The 21,669-nt window shown below is 35.7% G+C and overlaps 2 protein-coding genes across 2 annotated transcripts; both read right to left on the bottom strand.

Annotated features, from left to right (window-relative positions):
* Positions 1–1,162: 1,162 nt before the first annotated feature.
* LOC116026148 (disease resistance protein RML1B-like) lies at positions 1,163–5,865 on the bottom strand. Its single transcript, XM_031267604.1, has 4 exons — positions 5,400–5,865; positions 3,656–4,621; positions 1,873–3,511; positions 1,163–1,739 (listed from the first exon to the last, which is right to left on the bottom strand). Exons 1-2 carry the CDS (start codon positions 5,573–5,575, stop codon positions 3,883–3,885), a joined length of 915 nt encoding a protein of 304 aa, XP_031123464.1. The 5' UTR covers positions 5,576–5,865; the 3' UTR covers positions 1,163–1,739; positions 1,873–3,511; positions 3,656–3,882.
* LOC116024301 (probable disease resistance protein RPP1) lies at positions 1,650–3,757 on the bottom strand. Its single transcript, XM_031265193.1, has 4 exons — positions 3,656–3,757; positions 3,422–3,511; positions 1,873–3,000; positions 1,650–1,739 (listed from the first exon to the last, which is right to left on the bottom strand). The coding sequence occupies exons 1-4, from the start codon at positions 3,755–3,757 to the stop codon at positions 1,650–1,652; spliced, it is 1,410 nt and encodes a 469-aa protein (XP_031121053.1).
* Positions 5,866–21,669: the final 15,804 nt, after the last annotated feature.

The following is a 21,669-nucleotide window of genomic DNA, read 5'->3' as shown; positions in this document are numbered from 1 at the left end:
CCCTCGGCTGGTGTTCGAACCAGAGGAATGTTGAGAGGTAGTCTTGCTGAGTTATCTGGATACGCTTGCTATACGTCAAAATTTGAACCCAAAAATTACAAAGAAGCACTTCAAGATGAAAACTGGATAAGGGCTATGCAGGATGAACTCGCTCAATTTGAATGAAATGAGGAATGAGATCTTGTACCATGCCCTCAAGATGCAAATGTAGTCGGAACAAAGTGGATTTTTCGAAATAAAACCGATGAACACGGAAATGTTGCGAGAAATAAGGCTAGACTGGTGGCACAATGCTATTCACAGATTGAAGGAATTGACTATGAAGAAACATTTGCACCAGTTACTAGACTTGAGTCTGTAAGACTACTGTTAGCCGTCTCCTGCATCCTGAACTTTCAACTGAACCAGATGGATGTGAAAACTGCGTTCCTGAATGGACTTCTCAATGAGGAAATCTTTGTGGCTCAACCAAAAGGGTTTGAGGATCCATATTATCCTGATCACGTCTACAAACTGAAAAAGGCCCTCTATGGATTGAAACAAGCGCCAAGAGCTTTGTATGAATGCCTCACACAATATCTTCTGAAAAATGGGTACATCCGCGGTGGAGCTGATAAAACCCTAATGTGCATACGTACACCTCAAATACTTTTCTAATCATTGTTGAGACCTCAAAATCAATTCTTTTACCATGTAAAAAAGGATCTTACTTTGTTCCTTGACTTTCAACACAGTGGATGACTCATACTTCTTAAGTGCAATCATACGTTCACATTCAGTATGTATAGATTTGACTTGAAAATTTTTGGTCCAATCCTTGATCTTCGATCCCTTCTGTTTCCATCATCCAATTGACTCCATCTCTAGCCAAATGGTATAAAAACCACCGACATATAATTGCTTTGATCAAGTTAAATTGTATCTATCCGCTCAAACAAAACAAATAAAAGCTCTTTTAAACAAGGTTAAATATGAGCTGAGAATCTGAGATCAAATAAGATCGAATACAAACTTAAAGTCATCTTTAGAATTTAATCATTTAGTGGCACTTTAATCAAAATAAATAAAGTATATATAAAAATGTGGTAATCCAAATACTACCGTGGGTTCAATTCATTCATAAATTAAAAATAATAATAAATATTAAAATGTCATTAAATAAACAACTAACAAAAGATGTACTCCGATGTACTTTAAAGAGGTGTCAATTAAATGTGTTAAGGAAGGATATACTTAACAATATAATAATCCATTTTGCAGCAAAAACTGAAGCTGAAGACGGGTTTGCTAAGCACAGCGTCGTAACTCTGATGCTACTCTAACTATCCTTATTATGGTTGTTGATGAAATTATAGCAGGAAGGAATGCATCCCCTTGTTGATGGAAAGAAACGCACTTCCCCTTCTCTGTTTCTATGTATTTCAGCTACACAAATTATCTTCTGCAAAGACTGAAATTCTGCATACACCTCCAATACTTCTTCCATCATTGTTGGAACCACAAAATAAATACTCTGACCATACCTATTGGCTTTGATGTTAATATAATTGGGTTCCTTTAGAATCCAAGCACCACTGCTTTTGCTTCTCACACTAAAACCAATTATTCCTTCAATTATACTACAGGGATCAATCACATTGTGGGGGATCTCAAAGAGTATTCTTAAAAGGTTTTAGAAAACAGCAGGACACAAACCCAACTCCCACTCGAAGCGTAATCCAGGCAACTTTAGAACTTGCCTACATTATATTATGGAACACATAATACAATATAACAATTAATAATACCATAACTATTACCATCTATTCTAATATAATATTAGAGATGAAGGGAATATATATATATATATATATATATATATATATAACTAACCTTGAACCACTTTTGAATCGAAGGAATCCTCAAACCACTGCAATTTGCTATTCCAAGACAATGTAAGGATTCAAGACTCTCCAAGCCTGAAAGCTCAACCACCAAACTTTTGCAGTTCTGAATATCTAGCCGTCCAAGTCTTTTCAAGTTGGATAGATCTGCTATTTTTTCTAATGACACACAATTCTTTAGAGAGAGTATCTCCAAATTAGGAGGAAGTTGTGGAAGTAATCTAAGATTCTGCAGATCGTCCAAGTAGAGTCTCTCCAAATTGGAATATTGATGGCAAAAGCTTAATGGTAAACTTTGAAGATAATATCTTCCCATTAAATCTATTTCTTTCAACGAGGAGGACAAACTCCTAAGAGCAATTGGAACATCATCTACTTCATGCAAATAGTTGTCAGGAATAGCCAAAGCATTGCAATTCCTTATGTCAAGGTCTACTAAGGATGAAAGACTCCCCATGTTCAGAAGCTCAACCAAACTTTTGCAATTTCCAAGACATAACACTTTAAGTCTCTTCAAGTTTGATACAACTGCTATCTTTTCCAATGAGACACAATTTTCTACAGAGAGTTCCTCCAAACTAGGAGGAAGTTTTACAAGTATTCTAAGATTTTGGAAATTGTTCAAGTAGAGACTTTTCAGGTTTGAAAGATGACGAAGACCGAAAGGTAAGTTTTGAAGATAATAACTTCTTCCTGATAAATCTAAAGATACCAATGAGGTCAAATTCTCAATAACTTCCCAAGAGCACAAATTTACAACTGAAGGTGAACCACGAGTTCTTGACAAAAAAAGAGGTGATAAAATGTCAAGAAGTTGGGATTTTGGTTTTGATAATATAGAACTCTCGTACACCCACAGATCCAGTGTCTTTAGATTTCTCAAACAACCCAAAGAAAATGGTATATGTGAGATGGCAGTTCCACCAGCAAGTAACTCCCTAAGTTGCTCTAATTTTCCCAACTCAATTGGAAGCTCCCTCAGTTTTTCACAATATTTTAAACATAAAACTTCAAGTGATTTTAACTTGCAAATGCTACTTGGAAGAAACTTGAGTTTCTTGCAACTTTTGAAATCTAACTCAACAAGTTTCTCCAAACTTCCAATTGATGGGTGTACCTTGATCAAATTTAAACAATGCACAAAGGATACTTTTTGAAGAGTATGTGCCCCAGTGAAGTTTGGTGTTTTCTTAAGTTGTTGACAATAATCAAACTTTAAAATCCTCAAGCATCTAAAATGCTGTTGAAAAAAAACAATGTAGAAAGTTTAATCAATTTCTATTTTTCTAGTCAAAGTTTTTAATTAAGAAATATGCAATGTTGAAAGAAGCATTTGACATACTAACCTGCATATTGCATTGGAATTCTTTGACATTGTTCCTTCTCAAGTCTAACTCAACAAGTTTCTCACAAAGAAAATCAAGTTGTATGCCACTCAAATGACAATTGTGTAATTTAAACAACCTAAGTTCATTGGATAAATATTTAAAAGATCCACTGAAACACATATCATCCAATATCAGTATTCGTAAATTTACCATCCTTTTGAATACTTGAGTACTCAAAGGCACATTCTTTAACTTTAACATGTTAGAATTTACAATCATCCCTTCAATTGCTTCTGTTCCCTATTAAAAAAAATAAAAAGAAGAAGCATTTATATAGGAATATTTTATATTTTAGATATCTTTAAATCTTAGATTTTAATAAAGTTAAGTATAGAAAGCAAATGAATTAACTAAAATAACTCAAATAAAAAGTAAATGTTTTACCTTATTCCCATGAAGCACATCAAACACATCCTTTGGGTCAATCAATCTACTTTGTTTGCAGGGCTCTCGTGGAGATTTCTTTAGAACAATTTCTCTCCCCATATCTCGTACTAAATCATGCATTTGAAGACTTCCAGCAGATTCTCTACATCCATCTATCGTCAACAAGCATCTTTCTATCAAAGTTTTAATTCCAACTTTAGCATAAAAACCACAGGCTTCCAATATCATAGAAGTGTCGTTTTTGTCATAAAGAAAGCAATATCAAGAAAGATGTTCTTAGTATCATTATCAAGTGCATCATAGCTTATTTTAAGAACATTTTGAACTTTATCATTAGGCGTTCTTCTTAATTTCTCAGCATTGTGGCTCCACTCTTGCACGGATCTTCCACGCAAATGACAACCTATAATTGTAAGTGCTAATGGAAGTCCAACAGTATAACGTGCTATCCTTTGAGATAGTTCAGTATACCCCTCTAATGGTATAGGAACACCAAAAGCATGCCAACTCAAGAGTTGCAAGGATTCATCAGGACTTAACTCTTCTACCATGTACTTCTCGTGTGCTTCCAGGTCACTCAACAATTGAACATCTCTAGTTGTTATTATAATTGTGCTTCCTGAACCAAACCAATTCTGTTGTCCTGCTAATGATTCTAGTTGAATAGTATCATCTATGTCATCAAGAACAATAACAACACTTTTTGATCGTAGTCTTTCTTTAATCAAACTTATTCCTTCATCAACATTATCTATTTCAAGTTTCTTTCTGTTGAGTTTTTTGCAAAGTAGTTTCTCTTGTAAATGAACTAAACCATTGTGCCCTTCAGAAACTTGTGATCTAATGTTTGCAATAAAGCAACAACCTTCAAACTTTTGAAAACTCAAGTAGTTGTAAATGTATGTAGGATTCACTTCCCATAGTACCGCTTCAGTGATTTTTTTGATGAACTTTGATTCATACCTATCACATTTTTCAAATGAATGTCAATCTAAATCATTAAAGAAAATATATGTGGAAAACACAAAACTAAGAAATTAAATAGAGCACAGGTTAAAGAACACGAAATATGTATGTTTAGTCTCTCATGATTCCATTGTTTGAGGTAAACAACTCTTATTATATTTTTATCAACGGATATAATCAAATCCATAATTATAAATTCTTAAAGGAATTAATATTTATGACAAATATAAAGTAAAATAGAAGATTTCGACTACAGTCAGATAGCCTGAGCACTATCACCGATCTAAAGAAAAACAGCTTCGACCGCTCCCATACGGGTCTAGCCATTTTCTCATGCAGTAAACTTATAGCGTCTATATTAGTAAATCAGTGAACCAAGTTGTCCATCCATTAATTAAGGTGACTGGCTCTCAGTCTGATTCGTGAGTTTAGAACCAAATCCCACCTCACTGTATCCTTTATTTGATTTCCAGTTTGCATTAATAACATATCATTCTTTATTTCAAAAAAAAAAAAATATGACAAATAAATTGATATGCACGGTTCAGATTCTTCAATTCTTGTTTTACCAAAAATATTAATCCATCCGTAAAGATGCATGGACAGATGCTAGAATGCAATTATTAATTTATTCTCAAAAAAAGAATGCAATTATTAATTAGCAAAACTAACATAATTAATATTATTGGCAATATGAGTTAGTGAGCCAAATTGTGACAAATATATCATACTATCACACAGAAAAAAAATAAAACAAAATTGAAAAGAAGATTACCCGTTTGTCATGGTTTGCAAATCCCATCCAGACAAATCAGCAATAGTAGTGAGTGCAACTTTCCACTCAGTAACTCTTTGATCATTAAATTGTTGTCGATGTTGAGCCAATGCCTTACCAAATTCGCCATTTTGTTTACGAACCTCTGAAGGATCAATGTTGTAGAATATAGGCATAACCCGTCTGCTGTAAATTTTTCTTACACTCTAGAATCTTCACCAGTTCATTAAGACACCATATGGATTGGGCATAAGTTTTAGAAAATACTATGATGGATATCTTGGACCCCTCGATGGCCTTCAATAGCTCAGATGTTCTCACCTTTTCGGATTTCTTCATCGTCCCGAAAGGTGTTAATTCCAGCCTGACACAAATCTTCATAGAGATGATCAGTAAAAGATTTTCGTGTCTCTCCTCTAAAACTCAAGAAAACATCATAAACACAAGCAGTAGTAGATTGACGAAGATAAAGATGAAGCCATATTTGAAATTGAGAACACTATCTTCTATCTTGATTTGCTAGCTAGCTAGCTAGTTTAGTTTCTAAAGATTTAAAGATCGAGCTTGGAAAATGCGTGTGTACACAGACGATAACGTAATGGAAATTTCCTTCCGGCCACTGCCAAACTCAATGGAAATTTCTTAGACAACCCAACCTAATATTGCTATATGTGCACTACAATACATTTGATTGACTTGGTCTTCTTAGTGGAAATTTCTTAGACAACCCAACGTAAGATTGCTATATGTACACTACAATATATTTGATTGACTTGGTCTTCTTGATCATTTCCCACTAATAATTCTAGGTAATGTCAAAATCTTGTTGTCTAGTGGCACCAAGTTGTACTCACATATGGGAGATGGTGGGTTCCAACCTCAATGAATGCACCTTGATGAATGTGGTATTGATCATTTTGTGCTTCAATAGGTTGAGAAAGTAGTTATGAACGGAATGCGATATTGACTCTTTTGTGCGTAGGTTGAGAAAATAGTCATAAAAAGATACTACATTATAAAAGAGTCAATAGTACTAAAAATAAAAATAAAAATTCTACTTATCGGGATCATCCACTTATTATATTGCTTTCTTTTCCTAGATCCAACATATTTACCATCAATCACGGTACGTGACATGTTATGATTTTTGTCTTTTTCCTAGACTTCACTTGCATCTCTACCATCAATGTTATTAAGTGTTCATTCCTTAAAGCAAAAACTTTTTATATCCTGAGGCGGTCAATAGACATAAATATCACAATAATTTAATTTTTGTTGTAGTACCCATTAGCTCAAACATGATTAGAGAATTAAGAAATTTGTAAGGAGAAAGGTAAAAGACAAAGTAAGGGAGACAAAGCAAGAGATTCCATTACACCAATACAATACAAAGGGAAGTACATATATATAATAACTTACAACATTAATAATAATACTAAATATGAGACCATAACAACGGTTATAACATAATGGCCGTAATAAGTATGAAGTATAATTTATAACACTCCCCATTGGACATTATTTGTTCACGATCTTGCTTCGTAAAAAACTTGCTAGGAAAACCCTGTGGAAAAAACCTAGATAAAACCTAGACAAAAAGAGTCCAGGGTACATGAATGGTGTATTCAAATACTTTCATGCTTCGTAAAAAACTTCACTTGGAAAACCACGTGGGAAAAACCTAGGTGAAGAAAAGAGTACATGATATTTGTAAAATCATATATTGTATTGGCTACGTCATTAAGAAACCTTAACTTACGAAAACCCAGTGGGAAAAACTTAGTTAAAGGAAAAGAGTACGATCATAACTTTCTGTGTTTAATCTTCATGATTTGCAAGATTTGGTGGTCTTCTGGACCAATAATTTATGTGTATGTTGTTGCTCCCCATGAAGACAACAACCTTTTTGATTGCCTCGTTAAAAACCTTATCTTAAGAAAACCCTGTGTGAAAAACTTAGTTAAGGGAAAAAAGTGCAATCATCAGCCTTTAGGGCATAATCTTCAGGATTTCGAGGTTCGTCTATTTAAGAATTTATTTGCAACTTTCTCCTGTTTATTATATCATGCTCATGCCTCGTTAAAAACCACATTAGAAAAACTCAATGAAAAAAATCTAGTGAGGAAAAGAGTACATGGTATGTATGTTTTAAGTGTACAAATGATACACATTTGGACCACCTTTTATTGACTTAATTATTAGTCAAAAACATAGGTTATTTTATTAGGTGGTTTTTCAGTTCGCTGGATCAGTTCTGGATCAAAGACAAAGTTCCCTTCACGCACACTAGATCAGCACCAGTGAGCAGTCTAGTGGGCAATTTTATTCAAACTGAATTTAGTCTTCATGATCCACTACTTTTGCTTAGATTTAATCTACTAATTGAAGCTTATTTTGAGGAGATTTCAGCTGCAAAAATTTAGGATTTAATGGTTAATGGCCCGATTATAAATAGAGCTCAAACTCATGGGATTTCTGACCAACTTTCTACACGCTATTCTGGTCCAGATTAATATGAGAGCTCTATAATATTTTATTATTGCTATATTAAGTATTAAAATAGCGTGGTGAAGTGTTTGATGTTGTTGATTTGCTAAAGGTTGTTCATGGCATGCACTTGGTCAGCTTGAAGATGATGAAGGCGTAAATAGGAGTGTTTTTGTAACCATTGATGATGCATGGTTGTTTTGTGACTCCTTGTAACCGCTTGTGATCATCTAGTAGATTCGGCTGACATGAAGTACCCGGCAGACGTAGGAGTGTAGCTTCGAACCGCGTAAACAATTCCTGGTGTCTGGTTCTGGTTACTTTGCTTTATTGTTCTTTTACTTTATTTATCTGTTTCTAATCTAGTAATTAATTCAGATAAATAATCTTGATAAAAGAAAGTAGGAACCTTAGGCTTATCTTGTTGATGTTGTATGGTGAGGTAGTGTGAAAGTGGTAAAACGAAGAGTCATGAACTTCCCGAGTGTCGTGTCTCTCGCGGATCGCAAATTGGAGAATATGGTTTCCCTATCTTAAATTGTTTAGATAATACAAAGGGTGAACATGTGGAGATTGATAAAGTGAAATAGTGAGGGTGCAAAGGTTGAAAAGATTTAAAAGGTAAATGATAATAGAAGGCGGATGGAGGCTAGAATATCATGGAGATTGGTTCAAATCATACGGTAGAGGTTTGATTTCAATTGAGTTATGTTTGAAGGAGCTTGGAACATTCTCTTGAGTGGCGTCACACTCAAGCTCCCAATCCTCAGTCGGTTGGGAATTTTGTTAAACACTTTGTCTACAAGTTCCCTCCGGATCTCATCTTCTCAGATTGAGAGCGGGAGATGTGGGTAGTGGGCTGCATCTCTTTGCGATATCTCGCCAAAGAGATGATCCTATACTCTTGAAGAGATCGGGGCCCTCGTCTAACAAGATCATTCAAAACATACACACAATTTCAACATTCCCCAGAGTAATCAAACTCATTCATCAATCTTAGATCATGAACACAAAATCTCCATCATTCCTAGCCCCAATCCTAGGGATTAGCCATTCATAGGCTTTAATAACATCATTTCATTCAAATAGAAAAGCATATTTACAAGATCAAGATAAAAAGCAAATAACTTTAGGAAAAAGGAAAAAGCAAGAGAGAGTCCCAAGGAGAAATCAAGTGACAATGAAAGAGTTTACCCAAGAGGATCTCAAGGCTATGGAGATCCAAGTTCCCTCCTCCAAGGAGCTCTTCCTCCTCTCCCTAATCCTATCTAACCCTAGCCTAAAGTGAGAAGTGAAAAATTGACAAAAGACTCTCTCCTCCTAGTTGAAATGTCCCTTAAATACTGAAATATCGCGCAGGGTTCTGGTGCCCGTCTACGCCTACTCACACGCGTGTGCACTGGCGTGGATGCTTACTGGAATAATTCCACGCCAGCTCACACGCGTGGTGATGCTTGTGGATGCGAATTTCTCCGTTTTCGTCTCCTTTGTTGTTTCCGGCTTGGTCTTTGCGTGTCCCCGTGTGGATTGGCTCTTCTCTTCATTGCTTATACTTTCCTTGGTTGATTTCAGCCTCCGATCTTGTGGAAATCTTTCAAAACATACCACACAAAACTCTTTTGCAATTTGTTAGCAAAATAGCACGAAAACACATAATTGCACTCTTCAAGACTTTGTTTTGGCAAGAAATCAACTTAATTAGTTCTGGATAATTAGGTACTTTTGGCGTCTATCACTTGTACATTCAAGATCCACGATACAATTTCAATTTGTATCAGAGCCTGGGGACTTAAATTGTTAGTCTAACTGATCTGGCTTTAGAATCGTGTTTCTTGAACTTACGAGTTCATCTTGTCTTATTGTTTGCTTTATTGAGTTCTTTATTTGTTTACTCACTGTGTGTTGAGTACTCCAGAATGGACAGGCATAGACCTCCTCTAGAACTGACTGGGGACAACTATATGTACTGGAAAGCCCGTACCAGAATGCATCTCAGGGCCCAAGGTGAAGCCATATGGAGATCCGTTCTAACAGGATGGGAACATGCTACTAAAGCCGGTGCAACTGAAAATGACCATCAAGCTATCAAACCTGAAATCGAGTAGAATTCTGCAGAAATGACGGCAGCAAGTTATAATAGTAAAGCCCTGGATATTATATTTTCTTTAATTCATGAAAGCCAGCTTAACTTGATAACAAGTTGTGATTCCGCTAAAGAAGCATGAGAGATTTTAGAAACCACCTACAAGGGTACTGCATCAGTCAAGCAATCTAAGCTCCAGCTTGTGCAACGCGATTTTGAAGATCTGCGTATGGATGAAGATGAAGACATAGTCAGTTTTAATGAACGTGTTCAAGAGATTGCCAACCGCGCTACCACACTTGGTGAACCATTCTCCCAACAGAAGTTGATCAAAAAGGTATTACGGTCACTCTCACCACGATTCAGAATGATGGTAACATCTATTCAAGAACATACTGGTTGGGAAAATCAAAGTTTGGCTCAATTAATGGGTAATCTTAAAAAGTGGAAATTCTTACTGACCATTCTAGAAAACAAAAAAGTGTTGCATTTACAGCTGGTGAACAGGACACTGGTTCTTATCTAGATGAAGTTGATGATGATGATCTAGTGGTGGTATTAACCAAACTTTTTAATAAGATTTTGAAACTGGTTAAACAAAAGAACAATTTCCAAGGCAATAAACCGCAAAATCACAAAGGTTCAAGCTCAAATGTGTCAAAAAAAAAACCTCAAAATCAAATGGATCAAATTACATACCATTTGCATCCCGGCCATCTCAGACTAGAGAAAAGTCAGGCAGCAAAGGCATTCGCTGCTATGAATGTGAAGGATATGGTCACGTATAGGTTGAATGTGCCACCTATCTAAGAAGAAAGAAGTCAATGGACGTGTTAACTTGGAGTGATGATGAACCTGAACCAGAAGCTGTATCTGATTCAGAAGAGATTTCTGGCAACTTCGTTGCATTCACGGCCAGAACTAGAGCTGATCCAGAAGCTAAAGATGTAACTAACTCAGAAGGCGATGAATACAACTCAGCAGAAGATCTTGAAATTCCTGAATTTTGTTATGAAGTAGAGTATAAAAAGTTGTATCCCAAGTTGGAAATGTTACTTAAAGCTAATCGTACTTTGGGTAGTCAAATAGTAGTATTAGAAAAAACAAGCAAAGTGTATCAGAATCAACTAGCTGACAAAGATGTACTACTTAAAACTGCTTCTGAGACAAAGAAGAAGGTGAAACAGGAAATTGAAACTGCCACTGAGCAAGAGGAGAAACTGAAATAGGAAGTTAAAGCTGAAATAGGAACTGAGCACTCTCAATAAATAGATTCAGATGATGGATACAACTTCAACTCTAGATCAAATTCTTGACACAGGGAGGCAGTCAACTACAAAGTTTGGTCTTGGCTTCACCGGTGGCCAAAACAAAGATAAAACTGTCTTTGTCAAAACAACTAGACTAGGTCCAGAAGATATTCCAGAACCCAGTACAGCAAGGCAAATGAGTTCAGCGAGGCACTGTCATAGTATGGTAATGAAATATAAACATGCCTATAAGACTTATAATCCTATTTGTCATTGTTGCAGGATTCGAGGACACACCAAACCAGAGTGCTATTACTTTTACAAGGATCAAAGGGCCGAGAAATACACTCACAAGCGCATTGCACCATTTGTAAAACAAGTTTGGGTCAAGAAAGCAGATTTTATATCACACGCAGCGCAAGGGAAAAATGGTTCTCGGGAAGGATAAAGAGATTAAATTAGAGAATCTAAATTAAAGGATCATTATCGAAATAAAACCAGGTATTTTATAATTCAATAAGCTTTTATTTTGCCTAATAAGAGTTTTCTTTCTTTTCCAGATCAAGAACTTTGTTCAGATGTGGAATTTCTAAGTTTTTTTTTTCGGACTCAGTGCATTATTAATAGCTGAAATTAAGGAAAACCTCTTTGGGAGTTTTGGTACCTTCTAATTCTTTTTCTTTCGTTGGTATTGCCTTAATACCTGAGTCCTGGAATCCCATTGTTTTTACTATATATTTACCTGTTATTTATGCTTTCTTTATGCCTTCCTTAAATGTGCTTAAGTTGATTTTTTTTCTTGATTCTATCTGTGTTTTTTCCTTTTTTGGTCATTATTTCAGGCTTCACAATGGTTTGGTACAACAAAGCCAATGAAATTCCAGTGCTGAAAGTTCCAGTGCAAATAATTCCAGTGCAGCACTAAAACGAATCCTATCTACATCTGCCACATATCTAAGAATATCACTTTCTATGGAAAGGTAACATAGGCAGTTATGCATTGGAGGTTGCCTAAATTTATTTGTCACTTCTTTCATATTGAAGGGATGGTTAGTTGTCTAAAATAATTCCTTTCAATTTGTTTGTTTGTCGGCCATAGGATCACTAATGCTGTGAAAACTTCTGGAGCACTAAGGGAAAGACTGTATTGTTTAATGATTGCTTACAACTCCAAAAAGTAACCTATCATGAATGGTGAGTATTATATTGAACTTAGCAATAAATCTGTACTAGTGTCTTTTGCTCAATGCAATCTTTTGAGTGGAGCTTCATTGTTGCTTTCATACAATATGTTTTTCAACTATTGTAAAAAAATGAAATGTTTGTGCGTGGTTTTAAATCAGTATTTGTGTTAGATATGCTTTATTTACCTTAATTATGGAGAAATTACTGCCACCACAAACTATCCAGTTGGTCTCAAATATATGCTTTTACAAATTACTATGCACACCTTATTTTTTAGTTTTTGTTGAAAGACACAAATGATCTTTATTTGATTATGCATACTCTATTATTTTGAATTATTATTGTAATTGAGTGGGGCAAGTTTGATGAAATGTTTGTAGTGTTGCAAAAGTCCCGCCTAGGCGATGATTAATCCCCGCCTAGGCATTAGGCGCCAGTCGACCGCCTAGCGTATCACCTTAAATGGTGGTCTAGGCGGTTGGCCGGCTAGGCGACCGCAACCGCCTAAGCCTCCTAGGTGCCGACTAGACCTCCTAGGCACTGACTAGGCCGCCTAATCGGCCAATTATATTGTTTTTTTAATGGATTATTTCACTCAAAACAACATTGTTTTAAGCGAAATAACCCTAAATTGTACAATCTCTAGATGTTTTTTAAGTTAATATTTTAGTATTACTATTAAAATATTATATAGTTTATAATTATTAGTCTTTAAAAAATTAAAAATACTTAAACAAATTTAAAAAAAAAATACACTAGCGCTTAAGCGCCGATTAATCCTTGCCTAGGCGTCCTAGGCGCTAGGCGCTCCCCGAGCGCCCGAGGAGTACCTAGCTATTTTTTCAACCATGTATGTTTGTAACAAGTCGCATTATATCCTCCAACTTGAGGGGGAGTGATAAAACATTAGTTCACCTAACATTGGCCATTTAGTAATCAGGATTTTTCTCAATTTTCTATCTTAGTCGGTGTAAAGCTCAGGAAGATGATAATTCAAGTGCTGCTCACAGGGGTAATTTATGTAGCTTTTTACTTTACATTAATTGCAATTTTATCTTTTGGTATTCGTATCCATTCTCTTGCTTATTATTGCTTTATTGTCTTCCTTTTCGTGATTGCTCTTTCATCCTTTTAGTGCAATCGATAGTGGTTGATTCATTGTATAATTGTATATTTGATAAGTGCAAAAGATGCCATCTTTATAAGGTCGTTTTAGGATCATCTTGTGCACAAGTAAAAGTTTTTATGTTTGATTTGCCCCTTTATTGCGTTAGAATGCTTGTTATTGTCATTGGACCCCGTTCCACGCTTTGTTAATTGTTTTTTAGGTAAAAAGATGTGCAAAAAGGTGGAAAACGGCATGAATTTCGGAGAAGGATTCACGAGTCGAAGTTGGAGTGCAAAATAGCCCTTGGACGCGCGTCCAAGGTGGCGTCCAATTTTATGCCCGCAGAAGTTTGGAAATCAGAGCAAAAGTCTGCTATGGACGCGCAGTGGACGCGCGTGTCCAGCACGCGTCCACCAAACAGCTCTCTGAAGTTGAAGTCTGTGCAGCAGAAACACCGTGGACGCGCAGTGGACGCGCGTCCAGCGTGCGTCGAAGCGTGCGTCCAGCGTGTGTCCGAGTGTGCGTCCATCACGGAAATTTTAGTTGTTGGGCGAGATTTAAAAGGGGAATTGAGCCATTTTGCAGGGGATCCATCACACTTCAGTCCTAGATCATCTTAGAATATTTCTCTCTAGAATTAGCCTAGATAGATCTCTCCCAATTCACTCCACATTGCAATTCATAGGTTTAGATTAGAATTAGAGAAAAATTCCATTGCAAGATTGTGATCAACATTCAAGTTCAAATTCAAGTTCAAGTTCAAGTTCAAAGTTCAATTTCTAGCTAAGTCTTCATTTTAATTTCTTGTCATTACTTTTGCCTTTTGCTATTTCAATTCCAAGTATGATTAGATAGATATTTGTGGATTTGGATTGAGCAATGTTGTATGGATATTCTTGAGCTTTGAATTGATCAATTAGGTTTTGCAATTGCTTGATTGATGAGTTGATTGTGGATTGGGATGGATGTCTTGACTCTATGCCAATTAGGATCCGATTGCACTAGAGACGTAGGATAGGAATACTCACCTACGAGAGTAGGGAGTAGATCTAGCCCTCACCATCCACATTTCCCTCTCACCTTTGAGAAAAGGAAGAGTGGAAGACAAGAGGCACATAACGTGTTTGTCAAAATGCCTCTTCTAGGATCACAAGGATGACATTACGGTCAAAGAAGTGAGTCCATTGACCACGAGAGTGGCGGTGGTGTTGGTGACCTTGTCTCATTTTCATAATCTAAGTGTTGCTAGCCTAATATCTTAGGAAATCAAGGATACCTATATGAGTTGCAAGATTCAAATCCTCATTTCCAATTGATTGTTTCCATTGTTTGTTCTTTATTTTCATGATGTTTCATGCGCATTTCATACTATGATTGGGTTAGCTTTCAAACACTAAACACTCTTGTGCTTAATCACCTTACCGGTCAAATTCCCTCCTTGCCGTCCCTTGAGAACGATACTCGGAAACTTCTTCCCGTTTTAACACCTACTTCTTTCCCTCCACCGCGAAAACTACACTCATCAATATTCCTTAAATGGTTTCACTGTATAATCATATTCCTTAAATGGTTAGTGCTCATGATGAGGATGGTACGGTGCTCTCAATAATGAAGAGCTTAATGCCTTTCAGTCATTCTTCGCTATAGATAGTGTCGATTTAATGTGCTAAAGTATGGTATAATTTTTCTTATGAAATGTTATAGTTCTCTAGTACTGTGCTCTCTCTTATTTTGAACCATCTTCATGGACAGGTCAAATGTTTCAATGCAGCACTTCAGCAAATAAATATTTTGTTATTTATTTCTTGATGTGAATGGGCCAAACACAACCCTAGTTTACCAATTCCTAAAATCAAATGTTGGAGGGTTCTTGGGTGATCTGACCAAATGGTACTTTGAGAAGTTTCATGTGGACAAAAATGGAAAAGTTGTAGAACGATATCAGCCAACAACTTCTCCTTTTCAAATAGAGGTATCCATTTACTCATTTATAACTCAATAACTTTCTGATGCTTGGAATCATGGATGTGAACTATATGTGTTAGCTTATTTAACCACTCTAGAGTTCATAGTTTAAATCAACTACGTATCAACTTGTGCCAGGATAGCAATAGTTGATTTTTCTCAAACACTATTTCAAGTTAATTAAATGTTCATAAGTTTGATGTGTGTTGATTAGTCTCTTTTCAATCTGGTTAGTTTCTCTTAAAGGGTGCTTTAATTTGAATGATTAAATTTGTCTAATCTCCTGATAAGGATTCTTTATTGTTTAGATTGAATCCTATTCCCTAGAAATTAGAGAGCTTTTGACCCTGCACAATGAGATCCCTAACTTGATTGCAAAGGTTGATTCTGGGCTCCCGTGCATCTCGTTAAATCTTACGGAGTAAATTTCTATTAATAGTAGTCTCCATGAGAGCTTTTGTCTATAACTGTGAAAATTTAAAGCCCTACCCCCCTTGAAGATGAGAGGTGTTTCCATGCCTAGACATTGGGCATTCTAGGCCTCTGGTGCTACATGTGTTCCTTGCCCGGTCTTGAATAGGAAACAAAAAGCAGAACCCCGAAAAGAGTAAACAATAAAAAACCATACTGTAATTTAGTTAACGAACACTGTTCATAAGTGGCATAGTCACATAGGGTGAATTGTGGGTCTCTTCAGTCTTCACGCAATCTTGATTCCATTAGTTTTCATGCTAAATGGACTTAGTCTTTTACATGCTGTTTTGGTGTCTAAAACGCCATATATCTGCAATTCTTGGGAGTATCTTAACATTCTTATGGTCTTTTCTATCTCATTGGTTTAAAATAATATAATTATTTTCTACTACTATTCATTGTGATTTGGTTTCTGTTATTTGCATGCTTTTATAGAAACTAATGTTCCAAAATTTTCAATTTCTACAATTTCCGAGCTGGTGTTGCTATTTCCGAGCTATTGGAAGTCTACAGTTTTGTTTTAGCTAATTCTACTGATAAGTGCAAAAGATACCACTTTTATACGGTTGTTCGTGGATCGTTTAGTATACAAGTTAAAGCTTTTATGAATGTTTTAGTGTTAAATTGCGTTAGAATGCTTCATATTGCCATTGGACCCCGTTCCATACTTGGTTAATCATTTTGTAGGTAAAAAGATGGGCAAAAAGGCAGAAAATGGCTAGATTTGGAAGAAGGATTCACGAGTCGAAGTTGGAGTGCGAAATACACCATGGACGCCCTGTGGACGCCCAGTGGACGCGCGTCCACCAGGCGTCCACCCCTGCGTCCAATTTTTCACTCTCTGAAGTTTGAAGTCTGTGTAGCAGTCTGCTGTGGACGCGCAGTGGACGCGCGCGTCCACCCGGGCGTCCATCAGGACGCTCGCAGAAGTTGAAGTCTGGACGCATTTATCGCAGTGGACGCGCCCGTGGACGTGCGTCCACCCGTGCGTCCATCGCGGAAAGTTGGCGGTTGGGCGAGATTTAAAAGGGGAATTGAGCCATTTTTCAGGGGATCCATCACACTTCAATTTTAGATCTCTTTAGAATATTTCTCTCTCTAGGATTAGCCTAGAGAGATCTCCCCCAATTCACTCCACATTCCCAATTCACTCCACATTGCAATTCTTAGTTTAGATTAGAATTAGAGAAGAATTCCATTGTTGCAAGATTGTGATCTACATTCAAGTTCAAGATTAAAGTTCAATTTCAAGTTCAAGTTCAAACTCAAAGTTCAATTCCTAGCTAAGTCTTCCTTTTAATTTCTTGTCATTACTTTTGCCTTTTGCTATTTCAATTTCAAGTATGATTAGATAGATCTTTGTGGATTTGGATTGAGCAATGTTTTATGGATGTTCTTGAGCTTTGAATTGATCAATTAGGTTTTGCAATTGCTTTGATTATGAGTTTGATTGTGTGAATGGTGATCTTCTTTGACTCTTGTGTGGGAATGATCAACCTATATGAGAGGTGTTTGGAGAAGGAGTCTCACCTACGAGAGTAGGGATACTCCTTAGCCTAGCCTAGCACGTTTCCTTCCCACCTTTGAGAAAAGGGGGATTGGAAGGCAAATAGCACACCATGTGTTCGATAATTTGCCTCACCTAGCCTAGTTGCCATGAGAATGGGACTATGGACTAGATGATAGGCCAATGACCACGAGAGTGGCGTTGGCATAGTTGTCTTGCCTCATTTTCATTATCTAAGTGTTGCTAGCCTAGTATCTTAGGAAATCAAGGATACCTATATGAGTTGCAATATCCAAATCCTCCTTTCCACTTAATTGTTTCCTTTGTTTGTTCCTTATTTTCCTTATGTTTCATGCACCTTTCTTACCTATGTTTGGGTTAGCTTTCAAACACTAAACACTCTTGTGCTTAATCCCCTTACCGCTTGAATTCCCTCCTTGCCATCCTTTGAGAACGATACTCGGGAACTTCTTCCCGTTTTACCACCTATTACTTTCCATCCACCGCGAAAACTACACCCTTCATCTACAGTTTTGTTTTAGCTTTAAAGGAATTATCGAGAAGGCATTTGTGTAGGAGTATTAGATGTTTGTTCATTTTCCCATGTAAACTTTGGAGGTTGAATTTGGTTTTATAAAATTCGCATATATGTATTTGTGTGTGCATATATATATATATATATATATATATATATATATATATATATATATATATATATATATATATATAGAGTAGAGTTCAGGTGTGGTCGCGCCTTCCCGTGCTGTCGGTGCGGTTTACACCACTTAATGTTAAGAAAAGCACCACACAAATATGCACTATTAGGTACACATCACCAAAAAACACACCACTAGGTATTAAAAAAATACACCACACAGTGTTCAGAAATGCACAATTAAAAACACGGGAGTTATGAGGTGTTTTTATGCATTTTCATTATGGTGCGTTTCTTAACATTGAGTGGTGCATTTCTTAACATTGAGTGGTGTAAACCGCACGGGAAGGCGCGACCACATTTAAATATATATATAATCTTTTTTTTTTTATTTCTTTTAAAATGGTTTCCGCGACACCAACTGAAAGGTAGGTGTCGTGGAAAGCCATGATTAAAATAAAAAACAAAACCTACCCACGGCACCCATTGCGGCGGGTGCCGCGGAAAGTCTTTGTTAAAAAAAATTTAAAAAAAATACTTTGTATACTTTCCGCTACACCTGCTACGGGTGTAGCGAAAAGTCAAGTACTTTTACAGACACTTGCATACACTACACTTGTACAGGTACAGCGGAAACACATTTATAGGTGTAGTGTATGTGTTTTTTGTACTAGTGTCTATTAATGAACCTATTTTGCTTGAATTTCTTGTATCTGTTTCAGAGTTAATCTATGTGTTTCTCTGAATTTATGTCTGAATCTAATATTTCTATTCTTGTTATGTCATTTGTGTTATTTGTTTGGTCCGGTCATGACCGTATTTGACTTTGCGTGTGTTCTCTCTGTGCTAACTGTTATGAATCTGTGCCTAAATTTACTTTACCTGAATGTGCTTATTGTTTTATGTGCTAATCTTCTTGCGTTTTTGACCCAAAATGACATTTGCTAAATTTGTGTCTATAAGTGCTTCTGCGTTATTTGTTGGATTGTTTTCAGTTACATGTGTCTAGTTCTGGGTTTCTCGTTTCTATTTTAATTTTGCATGTTCCTATTACAGCTTCAAGAAACTTGCTCTAAGAGTTGTCTTATTATGATGCTATTGTGATGAAGCTATCTATGTACAAATTGAGGGGGAGCATGATTATCTACTTATCATATTATTTAGTGATCATATCATTTGGATTATCATATTATTTGGTTAATTATCTGGATTATCATATCATATTATTTGGATCTTCATATCATTTGGATTATTATCTTATCTAGGCTACCTTACTGATTAATGATTTCTTTTGTTGATGGATGCGATTGATTAATTTACTATATCCAAGTGGTGAATATAGAGATTCTCAGTGATACATGGATAAAATATGTGATGATGGATAGTTTGGGGAATTGGTTGTGACTACAGATCTTCTGGGTACTCCGCCAGCTTCTAATCCTGAATCTTGATGATTTTTTGAAATTCCTTTGTAAAAAATGGGAGTTGTTTCCTGACTGTTTCCTGGTATGGTATTTTTGGAATTTTATGGAATAATTTTTTATTATGTATGGTATGATTTATGGATATCTGGTTTTAGTTTGTACTTGGACTTTTCTATTATATTGGATTCATTCTCAGAGTGAATTATCTTTGAAGTATGAAATATATGAGTTAAATGGGTGTATCAGAATCGGTTGATGTGATCAGTTGATGTGATTGTCAGAATCATTTTGAGTGTCAGAATAATTTTGGAGTATCTACAGTCAATTATTGGTATGATCTTTCTGATCCTGTTTGAATTGAGTATAATATCTCTTGAAGATCTTTGAAAGCTTATGTCGAGTACATCTAATACGTTATGCCTTTCTAATTTTACTTCATAGGCTATTCATTGTAAACAAATATACTTGAAGGCCTACTTTAATGAAATTTGGTTACATATTCTTTTTGCCTCAAAGGTATATTTATAGATAAGGTTTTTAACAAATAATTGCCAAATGGGATATTGTAAGTGTACAAATGATACACATTTGGGCCACCTTTAATTGACTTAATTATTAGTAAAAAACATAGGTTATTTTATTAGGTGTCAGTTCGCTGGATCAGCACTAGTGAGCAGTCCAGTGGGCGCTTTTATTTAAACTGAATTTAGTCTTCATGATCCACTATTTTTGCTCAGATTTAATCTACTGATTGATGCTTATTTTGAGGAGATCTCAGCTACAAAAATTCAGGATTTAATGGTTAATGGTTCGGCTATAAATAGAGCTCAAACTCATGGGATTTCTGACCAACTTTCTACACGCTATTCTGGTCCAGATTAATATGAGAGCTCTATACTATTTTATTATTGCTATATTAAGTCTTTAGGACATAATTCTTTTCAAGACAAGAGTGACAATGCTTCTTTACTAGATCTAGTATTATGTTTCATATCTCTTAAACTGATAGATCACCTACACTTCTAGCGCCAAGGAGTATCGAGATAAATATATTTGGTCGATTTTGTATATTATATATGGGACCTTGCCACTCTTTTTTTATTAACATGATCAGTGTATATATACGTTATCGGTATATATATTTGGTCGATTATTTGCTAATTTCGCAAATAGATTATCTTTTGAACTTCTAGTTCAGTCTCACTAGTACGTGGATTATAATGAAAATCATTCCATTTCATGGGATTTCTCGGCATTTAAATTTGGGTATTTCTCCCCCTAATACCGTGAACAGGTCTTCAGTATGCAGTCAGCATATCTATGGATTCCCTATCATGGGTGCTATGTAAATAGATGGAGTTTTAGAATCATATATATAGCCCATAAAGATACGCAATGGTGGTGATATAATAATTGGACTGCACACTAAGAATAGGAACGCACATTGGGAAATGTTTACACGTAATAGGTTTGTGGGGGATTTATATGCAGTGAGCCAAATATGAATTCAAAAATATATCAAGTATGATGTCCCCAAAACCATTAATACCTATTTGGGTCTTATCATAACACTAGTTTTTCACGCGCATTGCGCGGATGAGATAATGCCCAATGTTTATTTTACATAAGTATTTCAAAGTATATCAATTACATATCCATATGTAATTGAATGTTGAATTTGTTTATTTAAATCGGTAATTCAAAATTTACGAATGCAAGATAATATATGAAAGATTGATTATAATTGTCACTAAAATAAATGTTTGCAATTTTGTAAAAATGCTAATGTAAATACTTAGTCTAAAAATGATAGTATAAATAAATACTAATTTTTCGTTTGAATTTCTCTAAGTCTTTTTATTTCTCTTTCGGGTAGCATTATCATTGTCTTTATCTTCCGTACTTGTTTTATTTTTATTTATTTATTGGTATTTGGTAATGTGTCATGTGCAACTTAGTTATTATGGTAGTATAGAGGGCAGTGTCATGCAATGAGATTATGATGTATAAAGTTGTGGATTTGTCTCGTTGTGTTTGTATATATGACAGATATCTTAGTTGTACTATATATGAACTCTTGATCTTGCAAACGTCTATTGATATTTGACAGTGGTAGTTTTTCTCCCTATTTC

The sequence above is a fragment of the Ipomoea triloba genome, chromosome 7, assembly GCF_003576645.1.
Source record: "Ipomoea triloba cultivar NCNSP0323 chromosome 7, ASM357664v1".
Taxonomy (NCBI): domain Eukaryota; kingdom Viridiplantae; phylum Streptophyta; class Magnoliopsida; order Solanales; family Convolvulaceae; genus Ipomoea; species Ipomoea triloba.
This window is presented reverse-complemented; position numbering and strand designations above follow the sequence as displayed.

Excerpts from the sequence above, each read along its gene's own strand:
- LOC116026148 (XM_031267604.1), bottom strand. The coding sequence starts at position 5,575 with ATGCCTATATTCTACAACATTGATCCTTCAGAGGTTCGTAAACAAAAT. Across the intron at positions 4,622-5,399 it reads TTGCAAACCATGACAAACGG|GTATGAATCAAAGTTCATCA; the intron begins GTAATCTTCTTT and ends AAAATGTGATAG.
- LOC116024301 (XM_031265193.1), bottom strand. The coding sequence starts at position 3,757 with ATGGGGAGAGAAATTGTTCTAAAGAAATCTCCACGAGAGCCCTGCAAA. Across the intron at positions 3,001-3,421 it reads CTCAAGTATTCAAAAGGATG|GTACACCCATCAATTGGAAG; the intron begins GTAAATTTACGA and ends AATTTGATCAAG. Across the intron at positions 1,740-1,872 it reads CGATTCAAAAGTGGTTCAAG|GCAAGTTCTAAAGTTGCCTG; the intron begins GTTAGTTATATA and ends AATATAATGTAG.